The sequence below is a fragment of the Primulina huaijiensis genome, chromosome 9 (genome assembly GCF_012295235.1).
Source record: "Primulina huaijiensis isolate GDHJ02 chromosome 9, ASM1229523v2, whole genome shotgun sequence".
Taxonomy (NCBI): Eukaryota; Viridiplantae; Streptophyta; class Magnoliopsida; order Lamiales; family Gesneriaceae; genus Primulina; species Primulina huaijiensis.
The window spans coordinates 16,529,703-16,552,754 of NC_133314.1; the positions used below are offsets into that span (position 1 = coordinate 16,529,703).

Genomic DNA, 23,052 nt, shown 5'->3' on the forward strand with positions numbered 1-23,052 from the left:
TAAGGTTACTTATAATTTAGCCGCATCGGTTATTTTCATCTCTTATCTCAATAAATAATAAATAATAAATAATAAATTCAAAAATGCCCGCAATTCTTTTTACTCAATCGAAAAAAATATTTATACACGAAAATGGAAAATAGGTAATTAACATAATAATCAAAAGATATTATCTTAAATAAAGAAATCATTTTAAAATCAAATTTCAATTGTGTCGATTTATTAGCAAAATAGATATTTACTAAAACCCAAAAAAAAAAACCAACAAATTTGATTCACAACCATCTAAATGAAGGGATTTGTCCAAAAATATATGAAAAAATTTGTGTGAAACGTATCACGAATCGTATTTTATAAGACGAGTATCTTATTTGAGTTATCCATGAAAAAATATTACTCTTTATGCTAAAAATATTACTTTTATTGTAATATAAATAGAATTAACTCGTCTCACAGATAAAAATTCGTGAGACAGTCTCACAAAAACCCTACTCAAAAATATCCAACTCATAACAAAGTCATGTTTTTTACCATCAAAATAGCCTACTTTTTCTTTATCCAATTCCAACATCAAATATGAATATTTTTACTCGAATTCAATATCTCATCTCAAAGTTAAATATTTGTTGTCCATCCAATAGGGGGAAAAGGATAGCTAGACGTATAACGTTCACTCATGTATTACATTACACAAATATAACTTAATACATGATAGTACTATAGGGGAGATAGATGTGTCATATTTCCATCCCACCCACATTGCAGCAACGTTGTATTCATATTCACAGATACTGCCGTATCCTACTAACTCAAGACTCGGGATCTTCGTTTATTTTCATCATACAAGGTATACTGCGTTTTCAAGCATCGATTTCTGCAAAAATGTCTAAGAGGGATAGTGCCTGCAGGTTCAACCATTTGAATGTTAGGCCAATTTATATAAAATTTTCGAATAATCTCCCAATTTGCTCTCGAAAGGGAATGAGTATGTTCACCTCCGGTACGGTCAGTTCAAGACGGAACTTAGGACCATCGTAGTGATGGAGGATTGGCCTGAATGAATCCTCCTCCAAAGGTTCACAAATCTTCCTCGTGATCACTCGAACCTGCACGTAAATATAACGTTGAGTTTTCCCTAGATAAACATGATTTTGCTATGTTTCTTTGGAATGGTATGCTGTAGGACCGAACCTGAGCAGGAAACCGTGATTCGGCAGGGTTTTTCTTGTCCTCCCAAGCTGTTGGGTCGATGTTAGATCCACCAAATGTTGCGGCCTGCACAATTAATCCACAAGTCATGCCATAATAAATAAGAAAACCCATCAGTGGATCCAGACTTATCATCGATCAGAGAGGACACGAACCTCGAAGATTCCATGGAGTTGATGGGTCGAGTAGTTGTACAGGAAGAGGGGTAATCCTGGTGTTATCGCACGGACCGAGTCGCGGTAGCGGGGAGGCAAACCTGAAAACAAGATCGTGTGACGCTTTTAGATAAGTAAGAAACATTGTTTCATTTCAAGAACAATTTGCAAATGAAAGAAGTTTCGACAGTATGAAGCCAAAGCAAACTCCATTCAAATTCCAAAGATCTTTTTATCTGAATCCCTCGGATAAAACAAATTCAAAATTCGCAGATAATTTCCATCCTAAAGAAACTAAACCATCACCAGTTAACGGAACTCGAAGGGATCCCTTTCCACAATCCGCAAATTAGATACTTAAGATCCTGCAAATAATATTTAATAACATACCGAAGAGTTGCCTTCTAAGATTCTCAGCCATGGTATCATTGTTGCACACGAAGATATACCCTCCAATGGTTTCATTTCTTGACAAAGCCTCCGCCGGCGGCAGCGTCTTGAATCTTTTATCCAAACCATTCTTGTTTTCCCCGTTACCATTCCCAATATTCTCCTTATTAAATTTGTTCTTCTTCCCATTTTTCCCGGCGCCGCCGTAAGCTATCTCCTCTTCGTTCTTCACCCCAGACTTATTCACCGCAACGTTGTTGATAAAATGACCTTTCCCTCTGTTGTAACTCTTGATATTCAGAGATGGGGAGGTCGGATAAATCCCCTTGTTCAACCCGCCGTGTAGAGCGGATTTGGATCCGAACCCTGATAAGTCGTCTTTGAGGGGAGTTTTCCACACATCGTTGCCGAACCCGTACCCAGAAATGGTGTCATTGAACCTCAACCGGGGAAGATCAGCGTTGATCGGCGATTTCCAGTCGTCGTTCGTGAACCCGAAGTTGTTCCTCGGAGTTCCGAACCCGGAAACGTTTTCCTTAATCGGAGCAGGAGCTGGAGCCCTCCACCCCTCGTTAATGAACCCAAGATTCAACCTTTCCAGATCCGATTCAATATCGTTGACAAGCTCCAAAGGCGAGCTCACCGACCCCGCGTCACCACCGTTTCGGAAATCAAAGTTCCGGCGCTCCCGCTTAGCTGCATAACCAGTACTCCAAATCGAATCATTGAGCGACAGATTCGACAAATTATCAGTATGACGACGAAGATTGTCGCTGAACTGCCAGAACGTAGACTGGTTGCTCTCCATTCCTCAAAAATTCCACCCAAAAGATCAAAAAACCCGAAACTAGATAAAATTATTATTATTAATTATTTAATTTAATTTAATTTAATTTAACAAATAAAGAAGCTAACTTTACGAAATGGGATTGCTGGGAAAAACAAGAAACAGAAGGTATGGTTTATATTGAGAAGAAAAACTGGAAATTTCGAGGAAATAGGGATTACGTGTAGATTTTTCAAGAGTAGAGGTAAAATGGTAAACATAAACGCGGTTTTCGTAGAACTGAAGCGGCAGTGGAGATTCTAATTAAATAAATAATGGGAAATCTAGAAGGTCGTGGTAGAAAATGGTATACGGAGTTTTCACACTGCGTAGAGTGATTTAAGGATTTTAATGGCGTAACACGCGGCAGCCTAGACGAAGATCTCTCGAATTTATCCGTTCACAAAAATAGCAATTACCGCGAATTTGCCTATTTTTCGATAAATATCTTTTAAATAATAATAATAACAATAATACGTTCCGAGTTTATTGGGAGACATTATACATTATTTATTGTTATAAATATAATTTTGACTTAGATTATTATTATTTTTGTTTATATTTTAGATATTTGTGATAAAAATAAATATGAAAAAAATAATATCTATAAATATTTGTATGATATAATTTTTTCCTATAAATATGTAGATTAAGTTTAATGAAAATTGAACATGAGTATTACTGGTTCATATGAATTCGCTATTCCCTTATGAATTTCTATGTATTCATATCTCTTTCTCTTATGATTTATATGTTATCAGTACGATATTGTAACAAATTTGAGAATGAAGATAAATATCATTATGTTGACCAATGTGTTGTCAATACTTAATTTTATGATATATTATTTGATGTTATAAAAGTAACACAATGATAATTGTTAATATATTGGTGTCAATGAACTATCATGATGTTAATGGATATAAAGTAGCACAACATATTTTATATTGAGAGTTTAAAGAAATTAATGATTATGATATAATATATTGAGAATCATGAGAGATTCATGATTAAAATTTGATATACTGAAAGAGATCTATGGTTAAGATTTGATATAAGATCTAATATGTGGAGAAATATGAAGATAATTATGATTGAGATTTGATATGAGATCTAAGAACTATATATATTCTGACAAAAATTTGTGTGAGACGGTTTCACGGGATAGTATTTTGTGAGACGGGTTTCTTATTTGGGTCATCCATGAAAAAGTATTACTTTTTATTGTGAATATTGGTAGGGTTGACCCATCTCACAGATAAAGATTCGTGAGAACGTCTCACAAGAGACCTACTCATATATTCTAGAAAGATATGGATCCAATGTCAAAATGTATCAATAATTATAAATAAATATTGATCAAAAGATGCAAGATTTGTCGATATTCATGAATAATATTAATATAAGATCCAAAGTTTAGCAATATTCATGATAAATATTGATTTTCACTACAAGAAAAATGATTTTCCGCAGCACGTCATCAACGGCGTGCATTAAAAGCACGCTGCGAATATTACTTTTAACGGCGTGCACTCATATGTGCGCTGTTGATATTATTGCACTTGACAGTATTAACGGCGTGCATTAAAATCACGCTGCGGATAGTAATATCCGCAGCGTGCGTTTATGTGTGTCGTTAAAAAATTATATAAACGACAGCGTGCATATAAACGTGCGACGTTAATATTTAGCAACGATTTTTTGAAAACCGACGCAGTATTTATATTAGCGACGGTTTCTTTCAAACCGTCGCTATATTAACGACGGTTTAAGTAACACCGTCGCTAACATTAGCGACGGTATAATACAACCGTCGCAAAATTCAAATTAGCGACGGTTATATTATAACCGTCTCTAATAGCGACGGTATAATTACGTCGCTATTAGCGACATATTAACAACCGTCGCCATTAGCAACGGTTTAATACAAAACCGTTGCTAAGAGCGACAGTAAAACCAAAACCGTCGTAAATTGTCTTAAATATCACCAGTCGAACCATTTCCTACCACACCACTTCATAACACTTAAAATTTTTCTCTCTTAAGCAATTTAAGTTTCGATTTAAGGTACGTTTTTTTGTTTCAATTTTTTGTAAATTTTTAAGTGATAGTTAAGATGAATATTGTTATTATAGTATACGTTTTTTTAAGATTTATTAAATTATAAACGTAATTTTTTTATTGTAATAACAAGATTAGCGACGGATTTGGCATAAACCGTCGCTAAAATTAGCGACAGTTATTTTAATTCGGTCGCTCATTAGCGACGGGATTTTTGAAACACCGTCGCAATGTAGCGACGGTCTTTTAAAATATCCCGTCGCTAAGTAGAGACGGAATTTTGTAACTGTCGCTAATATTAGCGACGGAATGTTAAAACCGTCGCTAATTAGCGACGGTTATGCTATGACTATCAACAGCGTGCGCAGGCGCGCCGCGAATAATAGTTTTAACGGCGTGCCTACGCACGCTGCGGATAATTGTATTAACGGCGCGCTTATGCACGCCGCGGATAATCTTGAACTTTCAACAGCTTTCAACTTTGCAGCGTGCAATGTGCGCCGCGAAAAGTGAATTTGCGCGCTGCGAAAAGCCATTTTTGTTGTAGTGTTTGTTGGAAATCAATATTTAAAACATGTGTATTAAATATTTAAATGTTGAAAATAAGAGTTGTAAAAATTAGAAATTTGTGTGTGATGATGTAGGTAATGATGTAATTTATTTTTTGAATTATTACCAAAGAACTTTTATAAATAGCCTCACCATTTGTGAAGAAATTTACAATTGAGTTGAGAGAAAAATATTATAAAGTGTGTAGTGTGATAATTTTGAGAGTTTGAGATTTTTACTTTTTACTCTAAATTTTTACTTTTTCATAACACGTTATAAGCACGAAGCTCTAAAAGTCCTTTATATTTTTCCAAGCTCCAAAACAAAAGAAAAAGGTAACAAAAGTAATAATATTTATTTTGTTGTTTATTTATTTATTGTGTATATATTTAATATATAATATAATGTTATTATTTAATAAAGATCAGAAATAATAAAAATAAATTTTTCAAAAAACTTGTTATAAATCTTGGGAGGATATTAAGACGACATCTCACACTCCCGGGAAGGGATACGACAAGTATAAAAGCCTATAAGATTTTTAAACAAAATACCTTATGACATGTCATTATAATAATGTGATATGATATACATAATTAATTAAACATGACTAATATCATATACACCATATTATTACCATAAAATTATACAGATACATACATTTATTTTTTTGTACACCAACGGTCATAAACGGTAACAAAACGGCTAGTTTTTGCCCTATAAATATGATCTCACAAACACACTCAATCACTCCACCTTTCTCTTCTTCTCTAAAAATTATTCTTCATCAAATTTTCGAAGAAAAAAGAAGATGGTTTCTCAAGGTTATTTTTAATTATTTTGGTTATAATACTCACGAATCTTGAATTTATCGGAGAATATCCTCCTCGTGTGTTTTCTTTATTTTTACGAATGCTTGTATTTGTTGTTTATCCATTACTTTGTATTGCAATATTCATTAACCAATAAAATGCATGATATTTTTTTTAGTACCACCATGTCAAACTTGGCAAAACTCGAATTTGTTGCACTCGACATTACGGGAAAAAATTATATGCCATGTACTCTCGATGTAGAAATGCATCTTGGGTCATTGGGTCTAATCGAGACTATTAAAGAAAATGATATATCTTCATCACAAGAAAAAGCAAAAGCTACAATTTTTTTGCGTCGACATCTTGATGAAGGTTTGAAATGTGAATATCTCATCGAAAAAGATCACATGGCTTTGTGGAAGGGATTAAAAGAATTATTCGAACATATAAGGGAAGTTATACTTCCGACCACCCGGAATGAATGGAATACGTTGAGATTCCAAGATTTTAAAAAAGTCAGTGATTACAACTCGGCGATGTATAGAATAATCTCGCAATTGAAATTTTTTGGGCACGAGATTACTGAATTGGAAATGGTTGAAAAAACATTTTCCACTTTTCACGCATCGAATATAACTCCACAACAACAATATAGAGTGCGTGGATTTTTGAGATATTCTGAACTTATCGGCTGTCTCCTTGTGGCGGAAAAGAATAACGAGCTATTAATGAGAAATCATCAAGCATGACCCACTGGTTCAACGGCATTTTCTGAAGTAAATGCCTTAAGCAAAAATGAATTTAAATCTGGAAACCAAAATCAAAGTTATAGACAAGATTTTGATCGAGGACGAAATCAAGGTCGTGGTCGTGGACGTGGACATAGAAGTGTTCGTGGTCGTGGACGCGGCCGTGGTTTTGAAAATAACTGAGATAGTTACTCATATAACTCATATCAAAAGAGCGTACCAAACCATCCACTGAAAAGACATCATTAGAATATGAGTGTTAATGAGAATCACTCAAAAAGATTTGAAAGTTCTTGTTTTAGATGTGGTACTCCAGGACGTTGGTCTCGTATTTGTCGAGCCCCTGAGCACCTTTGTAAACTTTATAAAGAATCAATAAAGTGGAAAGAAAAAGAGACCAACTTTATTGAACACAGTGAACTTTTGAGTGATTCAACTCATTTTGATGTTGGAGCTTTTCTGATTAATTCCTCGGACAATGATCAATTTGCTGGTGGAATAAACATGTAAAATATTTTATTTTTCCATGTACTTGTATAATAATGTCTTATCATGTATATTGTATTGTATTTTATTTTTATAAATTTATTGTCAGTAATTTTATTTCATTGCATATTTTTTTTAAGTTCAAATACGGAAAACGCTATGAACAAAGCTGAAGTTTGCATACCTGATAGTGGTACAACGCACACTATCCTCCGAGATAAAAGATATTTCTTGGAACTAAAACCAACAAAAACAATGGTGAATACAATATCAGGTCCTGTAGACTTGATTAAAGGTTGTGGTAAAGCACAATTTTTGTTACCTAATGGTAAAAAAATTTTGATCAATGATGCTTTGTATTCACCACAAACGAAAAGAAATTTGTTGAGTTTTAATGATATATATTCCCATGGGTATGATAATCAAACAATGAATGAAGGAAATGAGAAATATATGTGTCTTATCACATATAAATCAGGCAAGAAATATGTGATTGAAAAACTACCAATGCTCCCTACTGGATTGCATTATACACATATAAGTCCCATTGAATCAAACATTGTAGTTGATAATTCTTCAATATTAACCAATTGACATGATAGATTAGGACATCCTGGTTCAACAATGATGCGAAGAATTATAGAAAATACACATTGTCATCCGCTGAAAAACCAGAAGATCTTTCAGAATAATAAGTTTCAATGTAAAGCATGTTCTCTTTGAAAACTTATTATAAGACCATCACTAGCAAAAATCCAAACTGAATCACCAATGTTTCTTGAACGTATTCAGGGTGTTTTTTGTGGACCAATTCATCCACCATGTGGACCATTTAGATACTTTGTGGTATTGATTGATGCTCCATCAGATGGTCACATGTATGTTTATTGTCAACTCGAAATGTTGCATTTGTAAGATTACTAGCTCAAATAATAAAATTGAAGAATCAATTTCCCGATTATACAATCAAGAAAATTAGACTTGATAATGTTGGTGAATTTACTTCCCAGACTTTCAATGATTATTGTATGTCTATGAGAATCATTGTTGAGCATCATGTTGCTCATGTACATACATAGAATGGATTGGCTGAATCATTGATTAAACATCTGCAACTGATTGCTAGACCAATGATTATGAAAACAAATCTACCTATTTCTATATGGGGACATGCAGTTTTATATGCTGCTGCATTAATTCGCATCAGATCAAGTGCATATCATAAATACTCCCCATTGCAACTTGCGTTTGATAAAGAACCAGACATTTCTCATCTGAGAATTTTTGGATGTATGGTGTATGTGCCTATTGCACCACCTCAACGAAAGAAAATGGGACCTCAAAGAAAGATTGAAATTTATATCGATTATGATAGTCCATCAATCATTCGATATCTTGAAACTCAGACAGGCGACGTGTTCACAGCACGTTTTGCTGATTGTCATTTTAATGAGGAAATCTTCCCAATGTTAGGGGAGAAGAGAAACATACCGAAAAAGAAATTACATGGTATGTATCATCATTGTTACATCTGGATCCAAGAACAAAACAATGTGAAAAAGATGTACAGCAAATTGTGCACTTCCAAAGAATAGCAAATCAAAAACCAGATGCATTTACAGATGCAAAAAGGGTAACTAAATCATATATATATGCTGTAAATGCTCCTGCTTGAATTGAAATTCCAAAGAATCAAATTGAAAAAACTCATGATGTCGTAAAACGCCTGAAGCGTGGAAGGCCAGTCGGTTCCAAGGATAAAAATTCTCGAAAAAGAAAATTCATAGAGAAACACGATGATCACAAAATAGAGAATGATGTTCCTGAAGAAACACATGTTGATCACAAAATACAGAATGATGTTCCTGAAAAAACACATGATGATGAAAATGTTCTGTCAGAACCACAAACTGACGAGAATCGTGAAATCTCTATCAATTATATTAATACTGGAAAAATATGGAACCGAAAAGATATAGAATAAATTGATGATATATTTTCTTATAATGTGACAATAGACATCATAAATGATAATGAAGATCAAGAACCAAAATCTTTTGGTGAATGTAAAAATCGGCTGGATTTGATAAAATGGAAAGATGTCATCCATGTTGAATTAGATTAGCTAAATAAACGTAATGTTTTTGGACCTATAGTCCTTACACCTGAAGGTGTAAAACCTGTTGGATACAAATGGGTTTTTATTCGAAAGCGAAATGAGAAAAATGAAATAGTAAGATATAAAGCTCGACTTGTTGCACAAGATTTTTCTCAAAGGCCTAAAATTGATGATGAAGAAACGTATTCTCCCGTGATGGATGCAATTACATTTCGGTATTTGATTAGCTTGGCGGTATCTGAAAATTTAGAAATGCATCTTATGGATGTTGTTACAGCTTACTTATATGGATCACTTGATAGTAATATATATGTGAAAATCCCTGAAGGATTTAAGATGCCTGAAGCACAAAGTTCAAAACCCAGAGAATGTTATTCTGTGAAATTACAAATATCATTATACGGGTTAAAGCAATCCGGCCGAATGTGGTATAATCGGCTAAGTGATCACCTGATGAAAAAGGGATATGTAAATAATTCAATATGCCCTTGTGTTTTCATTAAGAAAACAACATCCGGATGCGTAATTATTGCTGTATATGTTAATGATTTAAACATAATTGGAACGAATAAGGAAATTCAAGAAGTTGTGTCATACTTAAAGGAAGAATTTGAAATGAAGTATCTTGGAAAAACTAAGTATTGTCTGGTTTACAAATTGAACAAAAAGAATGTGGAATATTTGTTCACCACACAAATTATACAGAAAAGATCCTTAAACGTTTTAATATGGATAAATCAAATCCTTTAAGTACTCCAATGGTTGTTAGATCATTAAACATAGAAAAGGATACATTCAGTCCATGTGAAGATGATGAAGATATTCTTGGTCCAGAAGTACCATATCTAAGTGCTATCGTTGCCCTTATGTATCTTACAAATTGTACAAGGCCTGATATATCTTTTGCGTAAAATTTATTAGCAAGATTTAGCATATATCCAACAAAGAGACACTGGAACGTAATTAAACATATATTCCGTTATCTACGAGGAACGACAGACTTGGGACTTTTGTATTCAAAAGATGCTAATCGAAGTATAATTGGTTATGCCGATGCTGGATACTTATCTGATCCACACAAGGTACGTTCCCAAACTGGGTATGTATTTACTCGTGGTGCCACTGCAATTTCTTGGCATTCACAGAAACAAACACTCGTAACAACTTCATCAAACCATGCCGAGATTATTGCAGTACACTAAGCAAGCCGTGAATGCGTGTGGTTAAAATAAATGACCCAACATATCCAAATCTCATGCGGATTATCATTCGATGAGAAGCCTGTGATACTATATGAAGATAATGCTCCATGTGTTGCTCAAATGAAAGAAGGATACATAAAAAGCGACAGAACTAAACATATTCCTCCTAAGTTCTTCGCATTCACCAAGGAGCTTGAGAAGAATAAATATATTGATGGTCGTCAGATTCAATCAAGTGAAAACTCATCAAATCTCTTCACGAAGGCACTTCCTACGACAATATTCAGAAAGTACATATATAATATTGGGATGTGCAATCTACGAAATTTGTGAAGAATTGTTCGTGTCAACATGAGGGGGAATTTACGTGACTATACTCTTTTTTCTCTTACTATGGTTTTTATCCCAATGGATTTTTCATAGTAAGGTTTTCAACGAGGCAGTATAAAAATACGTAATGAAGACAATCATTATGATCATCATCACAAGAGAAGTGTTGAAAATTAATATTTAAAACATGTGTATTGCATATTTGAATGTTGAATATTTGAATATTGAAAATAAGAGTTGTAAAAATTAGAAATTTGTGTGTGATGATGAAGGTAATGATGTAATTTATTTTTTGGATTATTACCAAAGAAATTCTATAAATAACCTCACCATTTGTGAAGAAATTTACAATTGAGTTGAGAGAAAAATATTATAAAGTGTGTAGTGTGATAATTTTGAGAGTTTGGGATTTTTACTTTTTACTATAAATTTTTACTTTTTCATAACAGATTTAATGCTTTTTTGGGTTAAATGAGTTTTTGAGGATCTTATGAGAAATTTATTATAATATATGGAAGAATATCGAGATAAGATCTAAAATTGTTAGTATTTTTAAAGAATGTGATTAAAGATATAAGATCTTTGACTTGATATCGATTCAAAGAATATATTTTTATTAATGCTCTAGAAGAAGCATGGTCTACGAATTGCCATTATTTTTTATGAATTGTGATTTGATGTTCAATGATGAACTGCATATGCTATTGATTATAAATGATGAATATGTGGTAGTGAAACCACAACTTCATCGACAAACAAAAAAATTAAATGTTAAATCAAATGAATTGATATCATCGTCTATATAGGGAAACGACGATGAAAGTAGCATATACAAGATGATGGTAGTGGGCGATTTATGGCGCTTCTGAGTCATCTTATTTATTTAATTAGTAAACCAATTTATTTTGGTTTATTTCTCAACTTTCTTGTTTACTGCTCCAATATACCTTGAGTTTTTATAGTTAATTAATACAATATTTATCTAAATTTTTGAAAAATTCTAATGTGTGTTTTGTTTTGATTCACAAATTATTTTGATGACATAAAATAATTTATAAATTTTGTAAATCTACTCTAATGTAAATATATCACATTAGATTGCATTAATTTCTTATGCAATTTGGTGACAATTTTTAAATTTAAAGACATTTGTCAGATCTTTATTTCCTAAATTTTAATTATGGATTTTATATGTTGGAACATGACTTTTATGTTTTGGTGTTAACAAATAATTAAAGCAAAACTGATTTAATCTAAACTGAACTCCAAACCGAACAAAACTGACTATGTCTATAAGCTAATATGATTTACATAAACTGGACTAGTCGGACAGAATTGAAGTATCTTTTATCAGTTTTCATAATTCTATTTCAAGGACATCACAGTTTACACTAGAGGATTAAATTGATGTTTGGATGCTTTTATGTATAAAACAGACTGCAACAGTGCATGTTTGTCAGATAATGTTGACATAGACAAAAGACAAGCCAACAGACACTTTCTTTTTGGAACAGATCCTTTTTGAAATTCGAGATCGTTGGCTTCAAAGTCTATAAATGGAGAAAGAATTATGTTTAGTAAACTTCTACGACTTTTACAGAGATTCAAGCATTCAAGTATCTGAACTAAACTCAATCAATCGAGCACACTTTACAAATAATTGTATCTGATCATTGAGGATCATTAATTGCTAGAATATAGCATTATTATTGTAATGCCCATGGGCTGTTCCCGATCCAACTGGCGGGAGTCGGTTATCCCATGGTCCATTACTCAATGACTCTTCCAGCCCAGACACCGGAGTTTGTACCTCCCCAGACTCGAACCTAAGATCTCCTGGACATATAGATACTTAGCACAAGTCTGGTACAAATTGAGCTAAGTATCTATATGTCCAGGAGATCTTAGGTTCGAGTCTGGGGAGGTACAAACTCCGGTGTCTGGGCTGGAAGAGTCATTGAGTAATGGGCCATGGGATAACCGACTCCCGCCAGTTGGATCGGGAACAGCCCATTGGCATTACAATTATAATTCATTGTATTTGATAGCAGTCTGTATGCTGTTATTCATTCAGTTGAGTTCAAGGGCGTAGCCAGAATTTCAAAATATGGGGGGCTAGAAAATAAAAAAAATTAATCTAGAAATCAATACAATATTTTCCACATGACATAAAGATTAAGTGCAATCCACGATTTTCACAATATAATCATCAAACCTGGATAAATATTTTCCAAAAGTTCAAACATTAATCATATGAAAGAGTACACATAATAAAAAAATACAAATTACGCCAAAAGATGGTAACTTAAATAAACACTACATTAGTCGCAACCTTCGATTTTTCACCTATAAATAAAAAACCTATAAACGTTACTTTATTTCACCTAAAAGAATACTCTTCATTTAAATTAAAAGATGATAAAAAAAATTTCTATCTTTTGAGTAACCAAACATCAAAGGCACTAAATAGATAATTCATGATGATATGATTCCATAAAAGCATACAATTAAATTATTGCAAGTTTTTAATCTTGAACCCAGAATAGAACAAATTCAGATTCAAAAACACTAGAAACTACAAGAATCTTGGGGAAAACACAAACCAATGAACCCCAAGGAGAATAGTGCTTAATTAAAGAGATACGCGGCATCAGAAAATTGGCTTAATTACATAGTTTTTCTTGCAGCGTGGCATACAACCCTCGTGTTAAGATATCACACCATCAAACTGAATATGAAAGAAAAGACTTAAAGTAGTTGGTCTGAATTTGATAATCTAGTTTTTGGAAATCCTAGAGGTGGCCTTCATGTTGTGAGTTTGCATGCAAGGGTTGAAATATACTATTTCTTTTCAAATTCATGCCACTGCGATTCGGATTTGTAACTTTTTTCTTAGAAACTACAAGAATCTAAACTCGAAACCCATCAAGAATCAAGAAGGATTATGCTTAAAAAAGATTAATTAAATAATTAGAGATATACCTAACAAATACATTGAGAAAAAGAGAGAAAAAGGGCATAAGTGGGGTGTGGCGCAGGAAAGAGGGTTGAGAATTGAGATAGAAATTCCAATTTCCAGGCGCTCTTGAAGCCGTGAGAGATGAGCTTTTTTTTTCAATCGTTTTTTTTACTTTCTCTCTTTTTTTTCTTTTCTTTTTTTTTAATGGATGGGCTTAAGGAAAAAATTGGACTACACTATGTCTATATAAAAAAAAATTGATAATCTTTCCCAGCCCAGTCCATACTATGGCTACGCCCCTGGTCGCTTGAGTTGAACTAGTGGTTTAAATTTGGCAGTGTTTAAGTCTAAATTGAAATGTGATACACAATTGATACAATATAGTTTTTTAATTTTTTCTAAGAAGAGGAATATATTATCTCAATTGAACTGGTGTATGAGTAATAAGATTGACACAAAATATTGAGATATACGTCTTAATCAAATATTGTACTAAATGTACATTGGTCGCTCATATAACTATTTATTCTATATCACACATGAAGAACGCAAATGAATTTTATTGATATCTATCAAGCACGGTATAAAGTTTGCGAATATCGTTGATATCTACCCAATTTATATTTTCATATGTTGATATAAATGTATTAAAAATCTAGAAGATCATTTGATTGACGAAAAAAATGATGTGCTTGATATAATCAAATAACAATAAACATTGACGTATATGGATTTTTGAATCAAATGTCAATATTGATTTGATAAATTTATGATATAACAAATAAATAGTTATAGAAGAGCTATCGCTCCAAAGACGTAATATGCATCTTCCCTTAAAGAAAAAAAAATGGGATAAATAATGAATATTACTATTGTGTTTCGCATAACCTCAATAGTAAACCTTTTTTTTACTGGTATTGTAAACAAGTGGGTTTTTATACCAATTAAAGTATAATTTATACAAATGCTTCATAGCTTGGCATAATCGATTGGATTGAACATCAAACTTATACAAATAGCTACAAACTATTGATAGTATACAAAAATGTTAATCAAAGATCGAGAAGATTTTATTATGTCAATATCATTACTAAAATTAGCAAAAAATCCTCATATTATCTGGAATGAATAAATAAATATAAATGTGCGTCCACGAATTGATGTTGGCAAAAATACTTATTGAGAAAAATTTCTATAATATATAATCAAGACAAGCTTTATTAAAATACAAAACACGCATATCAATTTTATGATATAAATATGTTGATTTCATTAATTTATTTACCTCCAATTTTACTATTAAGGCGATTGGTTTTGAGAATAAATATGTCATATTTTGGGATGTCTGAAACATCTATTGTGAATATCATGTCACCTAATTATGTGTTAAAAATAAATTTCAACTTATTTACCAAAATGTCATCAAAACTATTTTATTTTCGGGGTCTCACATTATAAGATGTATTTGAGCTCCTATTCATGCGAAACAGTACCCTGGTCACGAGCCCTGTTTCTGAGTTGGTTGCTCGTGAATTCCATCATCTGGTTGAGGAGTTTTTCATCCATTTCAGACCATATTTATCTTGTAAACTTGAAGCTTGGGTAATTTTTGTAGGTTTGAGCCTTCGAGGTATAATTCGGCGAGTTATAAATTTAGTCGGATTGATTTGTGCTATTAATTTGGAAATTATGATTAATATGTTGATTTTTAGAGTTGTGGGGACTTTTTTAGGAGCGAAAATTAGTTAATAAATCGTATTGTTTGAAAGCTGGAAATTTAAAACGAATTGTTGAATAATTTGATATTTAGTCGAACTTGGGATTTAAATTGTGAAAAGAAGTATTATTGAGAATAATATGCGTATTGGTGAATTATTGAGAATATTGGGATTAAGTTTTAATAATTAAATCCTTAAGTTGAATTTTTAGTCGTATTTGAGTTGTTTATGTGATTTATGTGAATTAAATGTCTTGTTGGTTTATATGTTCAATTAATTGATACATTTTATGATGTTTAGTTTAGGGTATGATATTATGACATACACGTTGAGACCTATCATTCTTGTTAACCATTGTTCTGTTATATTGTGCACACTGTTTCGGAATCAACTGGTGGCTTATGAATCAAGTTATCCCTGATATCGAAATTATGATTGTCTATTTCTTAATGCATTTTCTGTGTGATATGCACTTGAAATATTGACATCATACGTGGTTAGTTATTGTGACTTCTTATTGTATTGTTATCGTATTAGCTGTATGGAGGTCAAGTCGTGGGTTTTTATTAGGCACATCACGACATACCTAACATACTTGGCAGGGTGGTTTAGCTGCATGACGATGTAGCTCTCCCGTGTGTTGTTGCTCGAGCATTACTTCTGTTATTATCGCACCGTTTATTGGCTCATATTCTCCCGTTGTTATTCAGCCTTTTTCATGCATTGCATATTTCATTCTTTTATATGTTTATGCTTGATTTATGTTTGTTGTTATTATTGTTGTTTTGTGCCTAGTTGGTATTTGTGTGTGATTGTTTATGAATACTGCAACGTCATCCTTAGTCATTTTTCTTTTGCCGGTATTTTAAATTTTTTGTATGTCCTGTTTACGGGGAGGCTATGTTGAAATTTTTTCAGGCTTTGAGGTCCATTTTTAAATATTTTAAATTATTTTTTCGCTGCAGATTTAAATGAATCAATATTGTTTGATAATTAATTATAATTATAATAATTGGTGCCTCATAATTTAGCTCCACTCTTCCTATACATATATAGATCCTGATAAAATTTGAGATGCCAAATGAAATCAGATTCAACATTTAAAATCAAGTTTCAATAGAGCCTCATGTCATCATACATATTAAGATTATCATTGTACATGTGATATATTCAACTTATTGCTTTTGAAAAATTTTCTAAAATGGTCGAGAATTTGAAATATAAGTTTGTGATTAAAGACATGGAAAAGAACAAAATCATGTCTAGAATTATGAATTGAACATCTCATCATTTCATAGAAGGAATATTTGTTTATAAGTTATAGTACGTAGAAAAAGTACTAAAATACTTGTGACATATATTGATGGTTGTTCGATTATTTGATGCTCAAATATATTTTTCGCAAACTTGAATATGAATAAAATATATCTGATTTTGAAATACCATATCAAGGACAATTTATGCATCATCATATCTAACAAATTAGACTAGTGATTTCTGTATCATAACCTGCATCAACTTTTGGAAAATCAGTCAATGTACAAGATTTGCATACGAAAAGTTAATATTTTCAAGTGATGCTTGCAATATGGGGAACAATCAAAATTTTACTTCTATATTTTCTCACGGGGTTTTTCATGACAAAGTTTTTAACGAGGCAAGTAACAATCAGCGAGATATCTCATACTCTTTTCCTTCACCAGGATTTTGTCTCATAGTTTTTCCTAATAAGGTTTTAATAAAGAATGTCCATCATCTGGAGGACATTCAAATAAATATTTATTGTTATACTTTTTTTTCCTACGCTCAGATTTTTTCCACATGGTTTTACTTTCAATATTTTAACGAGTCAAAATTTGAGTCCCGAAGAATTTACCAAGCATCCATCCTGCCAAATGGAGATTTTTGACGAATCTGTTGTTGTGCAAATTATCATCTAAGGGAGTGTTATAAATATATTCTTGTTGTAGATAAGTATTCTTATTTGCTTAGATTTGATATATTTGTGATCGAGATAAATATGAAAAGATAATATATGTAAAGAATTGTATGTTCTAATTTTTTTTCATATATTCTTGTTGTAGATGATATTCTTATTTGCTTAGATTTAAGATATTTGCGATCAAGATAAATATAGAAAGATAATATATATGTAAAAAATTGTATGTTGTAATTTTTTCTTATAAATAGGAGGATTGAATACAACGAAAATTACACATGAGTATTGACTCATATGAATCTTCTCTATCTTATGAACACTCTCTATTCATCTGTCTTTCTCTTATGCTTTAAAATATTTACCAATAGGAAATATTTAATCAAATCACTTTTGTTTGATTTGAATTCAAAATCACGATCTCAATTTCTTTTATTTTGTTTAGCCTATGTTTTTTCTGTATGCTTGAAGGTAGAGATGTCAATTTGGTTAGTCATTCTAGGCAACCCAACCTAACTTATCTTAAGAAAATGATAGATTTGTCACGATTTTAGCAATTCAATTGAATGTGTGTTAAAACATGTTAGCCCATTCATGTTATGGTTTGGTTGGATTGGCTCGTCATTTATTTTTAAAAACATTATTAATTATTAAACAAATTATTTTTATCATTTGGCTTAATTGTTATGTGATTGTGTGTAGACTTGTAATGGAGGGCCACCCGACGTAACCCGCCAATAGGCGGGGCTGGTCAACCCGTCATTTTGGCGGGCCTCTAAATGGACAACCCAGCTTAACCCAAACGAGCTCAGCCCTTTTGACACGTCTCGGTTAGGCCCGCCCCGTCTAGGCCAACCCAGCCCGCTACATTTAGGCTCGCTTTGTCTTGGCCCGCAACCCAAACGGGCTCAGCCCTTTTGGCTCGTCTCCAAATGGGCGCTATTTTATCAATTCAACTCGCTCAATTTTTATAACGGAACGGGCCAGCCCGATGACTTAACCCAATTTGACAAGTCTAATTGTGTGATAAAGTTGAGTAAAGTTTTGTTTCTAACATTTTCAAAATTAAAGTATGAATTTTACAAAAATAAAACTAAACTAACAGACTATTTGATAAGCAAATAATATCATAAATATTATTTCACGATATTGGTGGGGAAACGTTTAAAAAGATATAACAAAATATTTTTTTAAAATTTAACAATCCTCCTCTTGTGTTTAATAAAAAAATAGAATTTTCTCTAAATTTTTGTGTGCTTGTCCAGTGCATTGAAACACCAATTTGTGAAAATAAATAAAAATCAAAACGACTCAAATACCCAATTTGACCGTTAGTTCTAATCTCATGGGTTGGATGCTAAATATAATAAAGTCACTCGGAAATTAAATTAATAAACAACATGAGTACGAATTATGTCATTACGAATGAAAACCAACATTTTTCTAGAAAAGGTTGAAGATTTGGAACTAAAGACTATGAAAACTTTGAACAAAGAAATTGACTAAATTGCAAGCAAACTAAGATGATTTTTCTACTGGAAACTAGATTGATTTATGCAGATTTTGTTCTGCATAATCAGAAACCCATAATAGGTAAGGTCGGGTTGATGTTTTTCCAACCCACCGAATTGGCATCCCAACCTGACCCGTGATATCGGGCGAAGATGGTTTGGATCGGCCCGTTTTAACATCTCTTTATAAATATCATTTTTCAATTTTTTTAAAAATAAATATCACAACTCAAAATTGATGTTTGGCAATGTCATTTTCCAAATTGTCCCTAATTTAATACGAATATGTTTTAACAGCAAGCGCAGAAGTAAATATTATAATCTTCTAGCTACATAAGCCTTGGAAAACAATGTGTCTTGCAATAAGAAAATTGGTTGGATGATTGAAAATTGATTTTTAAAATAAAATTTATGTCTAATATTTTAAATTATCAGAATATTTTTTTCATATATATTTCCAATATAATCAATTTTTATTGTTCAACTATTTTTTATTATACAATATTCAAAGCTATATTTTAGAAGCTGATCACATAAACGTAACTAAAATTAATTATTATCATAGGAGTTCATTCTAAAATTGTTTTAATTATTTAATTGATTGAATAATATTATAACAGATTCCCAACATATCATAAATTTCTTGTCGGGTAATTCCAACTCGCACGAAAGACATAAAGATGTGGACGCTATTAGTGTATAGTATTGTGTATTCTCTTGACTATAGGGAGCGTTAAAGCTTAGATGCCAACAAATCTATGTGATAGCTTCTTTTTTCAAAATCTTTGCGTGTTGAAACTGTCAAACCGTGACAAAAAATTTGTAAAAAGTTTGATTTAATATAGATAATTATATTTTGAGTAGGTCTCTTGTGAGACGGTCTCAAGAATTTTTATTTGTGAGATGGGTCAACCCTATCGATAGCCACGACGGTATATGGGTGATCGTGGACAGACTCACGAAGACTGCACACTTCCTACCCATCCGAATGAATTACAATCTCGATAAGTTGGCTTCACTGTACATGGATAACATTGTGAGACTGCATGGGATGCCAGTGAGCATCCTATCTGATAGAGACCCGAGGTTTGTTTCGCGCTTTTGGAAGAGCTTTCAGAAGGCTATGGGAACGAAAGTGACCCTAAGTACGGCCTATCATCCTCAAACCGATGGACAAACGAAGAGAACCATCCAAACCTTAGAAGATATGCTGCGAGCATGCGCTCTTGAATTCAGTAGCAACTGGAGCACTCATTTACCCTTAATCGAGTTTGCTTACAACAACAGCTATCACAGCAGCATCGGAATGGCTCCATACGAAGTTCTTTATGGAAGGAAATGTCGATCACCACTTTACTGGGATGAAGTGGAAGAGAAAGCCGTGGTGGGACCCGAGCTAGTACAGATGACAGTGAACAAGGTTAAAATTGTCCGAGAAAAGCTCAAGACCGACAGAAGAGCTGGGCAGATCTTAAGAGAAGACCGGTAGAGTTCAATGTGGGCGAGAAGGCTTATGTGAAAGTCTCGCCTATGAGAGGAGTCGTCCGATTCAGTAAGGCCGGGAAACTGAACCCTCGATATGTTGGACCATTCAAAATCTTGGAAAAAGTGGGCACGCTAGCATGCAGGCTGACACTGCCACCAAGCATGTCAAGAATCCACAAAGTGTTCCACGTGTCCCAACTGAGGAGGTACATTCCAGACCCAAGTCACGTATTGGAAGTAGGACCACTCTTGACCGAAGGAAACTTGGGAGAAGGACTGAAATACGAAGAAGTCCCTATCAGAATCGTGGACGCCAAGGAACATGTCCTCAGAAGACGCATCATTCCCTACGTCAAAGTGCAGTGGTCCAACCACACCGAGCGATAAGCAACTTGGGAAGTTGAGGAGAAGATGCGAAAGAAATATCCCTACCTATTTGAAGACCAAGCCAACTCCAGTTTCGAGGACGAAACTTCTCATAAGGAGGGAGGGATGTGAGAACCGAAAATCTCACACTAATATAATTAATATTTGTAAGGAAACTGTAAGACTTGATTATTTTAATAAATACCAAGATATACATATGAAGAGATAATTAATTGTTGGAGTCTTTGTCACCAAGTAAAGAATACCTACAATATGACATGCATATTTTCGAAAATATGCAAGGAAATATACAAGATGTTTGTGAGGATTAGATGCTTGGTTATTTGGAAGGAGATCATCAAAACTTTGCACCAAAACCGTTGGATCTAGCCACCATATTTTCAAGCCAAATCAAGGACCATGAGATCAAGAAATCTCACTAATCAGGGAACCATATTTTCGAAATTAAGCAAGGGGATTGGAGCCAAATTTTGAGAGATTTGGAGCAACTTTTGGTAGGATTTTAGTGCCAAATTTAGATCCCTCTCCTTCACCTATAAATACCACACCATCCCTACTCATTCTCCACCCCCAAATTTCGAAATCCTAGAGCTAAAATTTTCGAAATTTCAGCACCTAGTCCTAGCCGAAGTTCTACTCAAAAATCGTCCCGAAGTTAGACCAAAAGTCGAAGCCGAGGCGCTGTCCGAGCAAGAGCAAGAAATTCTCAAAGCCAAACACCTACGTTTTTAGCAATTTAAAATACGGTAAATGGGCTATTTTAAATTTTAAAATTCGGATTTATGCATGTGTTCGGTTTTTTTTTGAAAAATAGTCTAGTACAATTATTCTTCTACTCTTTCTTGTATTGTCATACGGTTTTTAAAGCGCTGTGAGGAGTCGACTGTATATGGGTGAGAATCCCAACCATGACGTACCCTTACGCGGTGGGGGACATAACCGCTATACGGCCTCGTCCCCTTAGAGGAGTAAAAATTAGGGACTGACGTCAGTAAACCATAGAAAGTGGATGAGTCGCAGTGCTTGGTAAGTGTTTATGCATGTGATACGAAAACTATTATGCCAGTCATGTTCTATTTTCGAAAGTTATGCATGTTGTTTTTATTGTGCTCGATATTCCACCACTTGCTGAGTATTCCGAAATACTCACCCCCCTTACAACCCTTCCCAGATAAGCTTGAAGAAGAAATCGATGAGGAAGAATCCGAGCAGTTCTGGGGATGGTGATTTTCAAGAAATTAGATTAAGTTTAATTTTATTATTATGCAGTTTTACGTTTCCGCATTAAACTCTGTCATTTTCGGACTTCGGTATTGTAAAGACAATGTTTATTTCGTTGAAATTATGATATATAAACTGGTTCGGTTTATACTGTGCTACAAAAGGCTTGTTGTTTCGATCGTGTGATTGTTAAACAACACCGGTGTCAATCCCGAGTTTCAGAGCGTGACATTTAAGTGGTATCAGAGCCGCCAGTTTCATAATCCGGTTGGGAAAAATCGATTTCAAAAAAAAAACCTAAAAATTTTTGGACGAATTTTTACTCGAGGCCGACGCTATTCCCTCCGAAACGGCCCAACGAACGATAGTCACCACCCTAAAGTCGTGAGGTAGGGGCTGAAATAGCGAAATTCCTTCGTTTAGGCCTCCGAAACGTCGTTTTTGCCGTTTTAGGAAATATTCGTAAACCCTATAACTTCTCATAGGAAATTATTGTCTCGGAATCCTCTCGACATATGCTTAGAACCCATGTGTCAAAATCCCAACTTTCCATTTTTGGAAAAAAAATATATATATTTATGTATTTCCGAAAATTTCATATATAATGCATATTGTCCCTTGTTAGATATTGCCTATTGTCGATTCTGAGCATTTCCATTTTTTGATTTCAAGAAATGGCTCCGTCTACCCCTATGTGACCCCGCACCCGTGCCCAAGCTGCCATTCGTATGAAGGAGCTTGCCCTTCACTTTCAGTCCCGTCAGATTCAGCGACTTAGAGCTAGACTGAGTGAGAGAAAGAGGGAGGTCGAGCTTCTAACCGCTGAGAAAGATGAGATCCATGTCCGCCTTACCCAGTCGATCTATCAGGGTGCGCTAGTTAGGAGTGATAACATGGACCTCAGAGATGACATAGCACAGTGCAAGTATCAACATGGAAAGTTA

The 23,052-nt window shown here is 33.5% G+C and overlaps 1 protein-coding gene across 1 annotated transcript; it reads right to left on the reverse strand.

Annotated features, from left to right (window-relative positions):
- Nucleotides 1–510: 510 nt before the first annotated feature.
- Nucleotides 511–2,825, reverse strand: LOC140984954 (DCD domain-containing protein NRP-B-like). The gene is made up of 5 exons (XM_073452662.1): nucleotides 1,755–2,825; nucleotides 1,365–1,465; nucleotides 1,192–1,275; nucleotides 996–1,106; nucleotides 511–902 (listed from the first exon to the last, which is right to left on the reverse strand). The coding sequence occupies exons 1-5, from the start codon at nucleotides 2,560–2,562 to the stop codon at nucleotides 861–863; spliced, it is 1,146 nt and encodes a 381-aa protein (XP_073308763.1). The 5' UTR covers nucleotides 2,563–2,825; the 3' UTR covers nucleotides 511–860.
- Nucleotides 2,826–23,052: the final 20,227 nt, after the last annotated feature.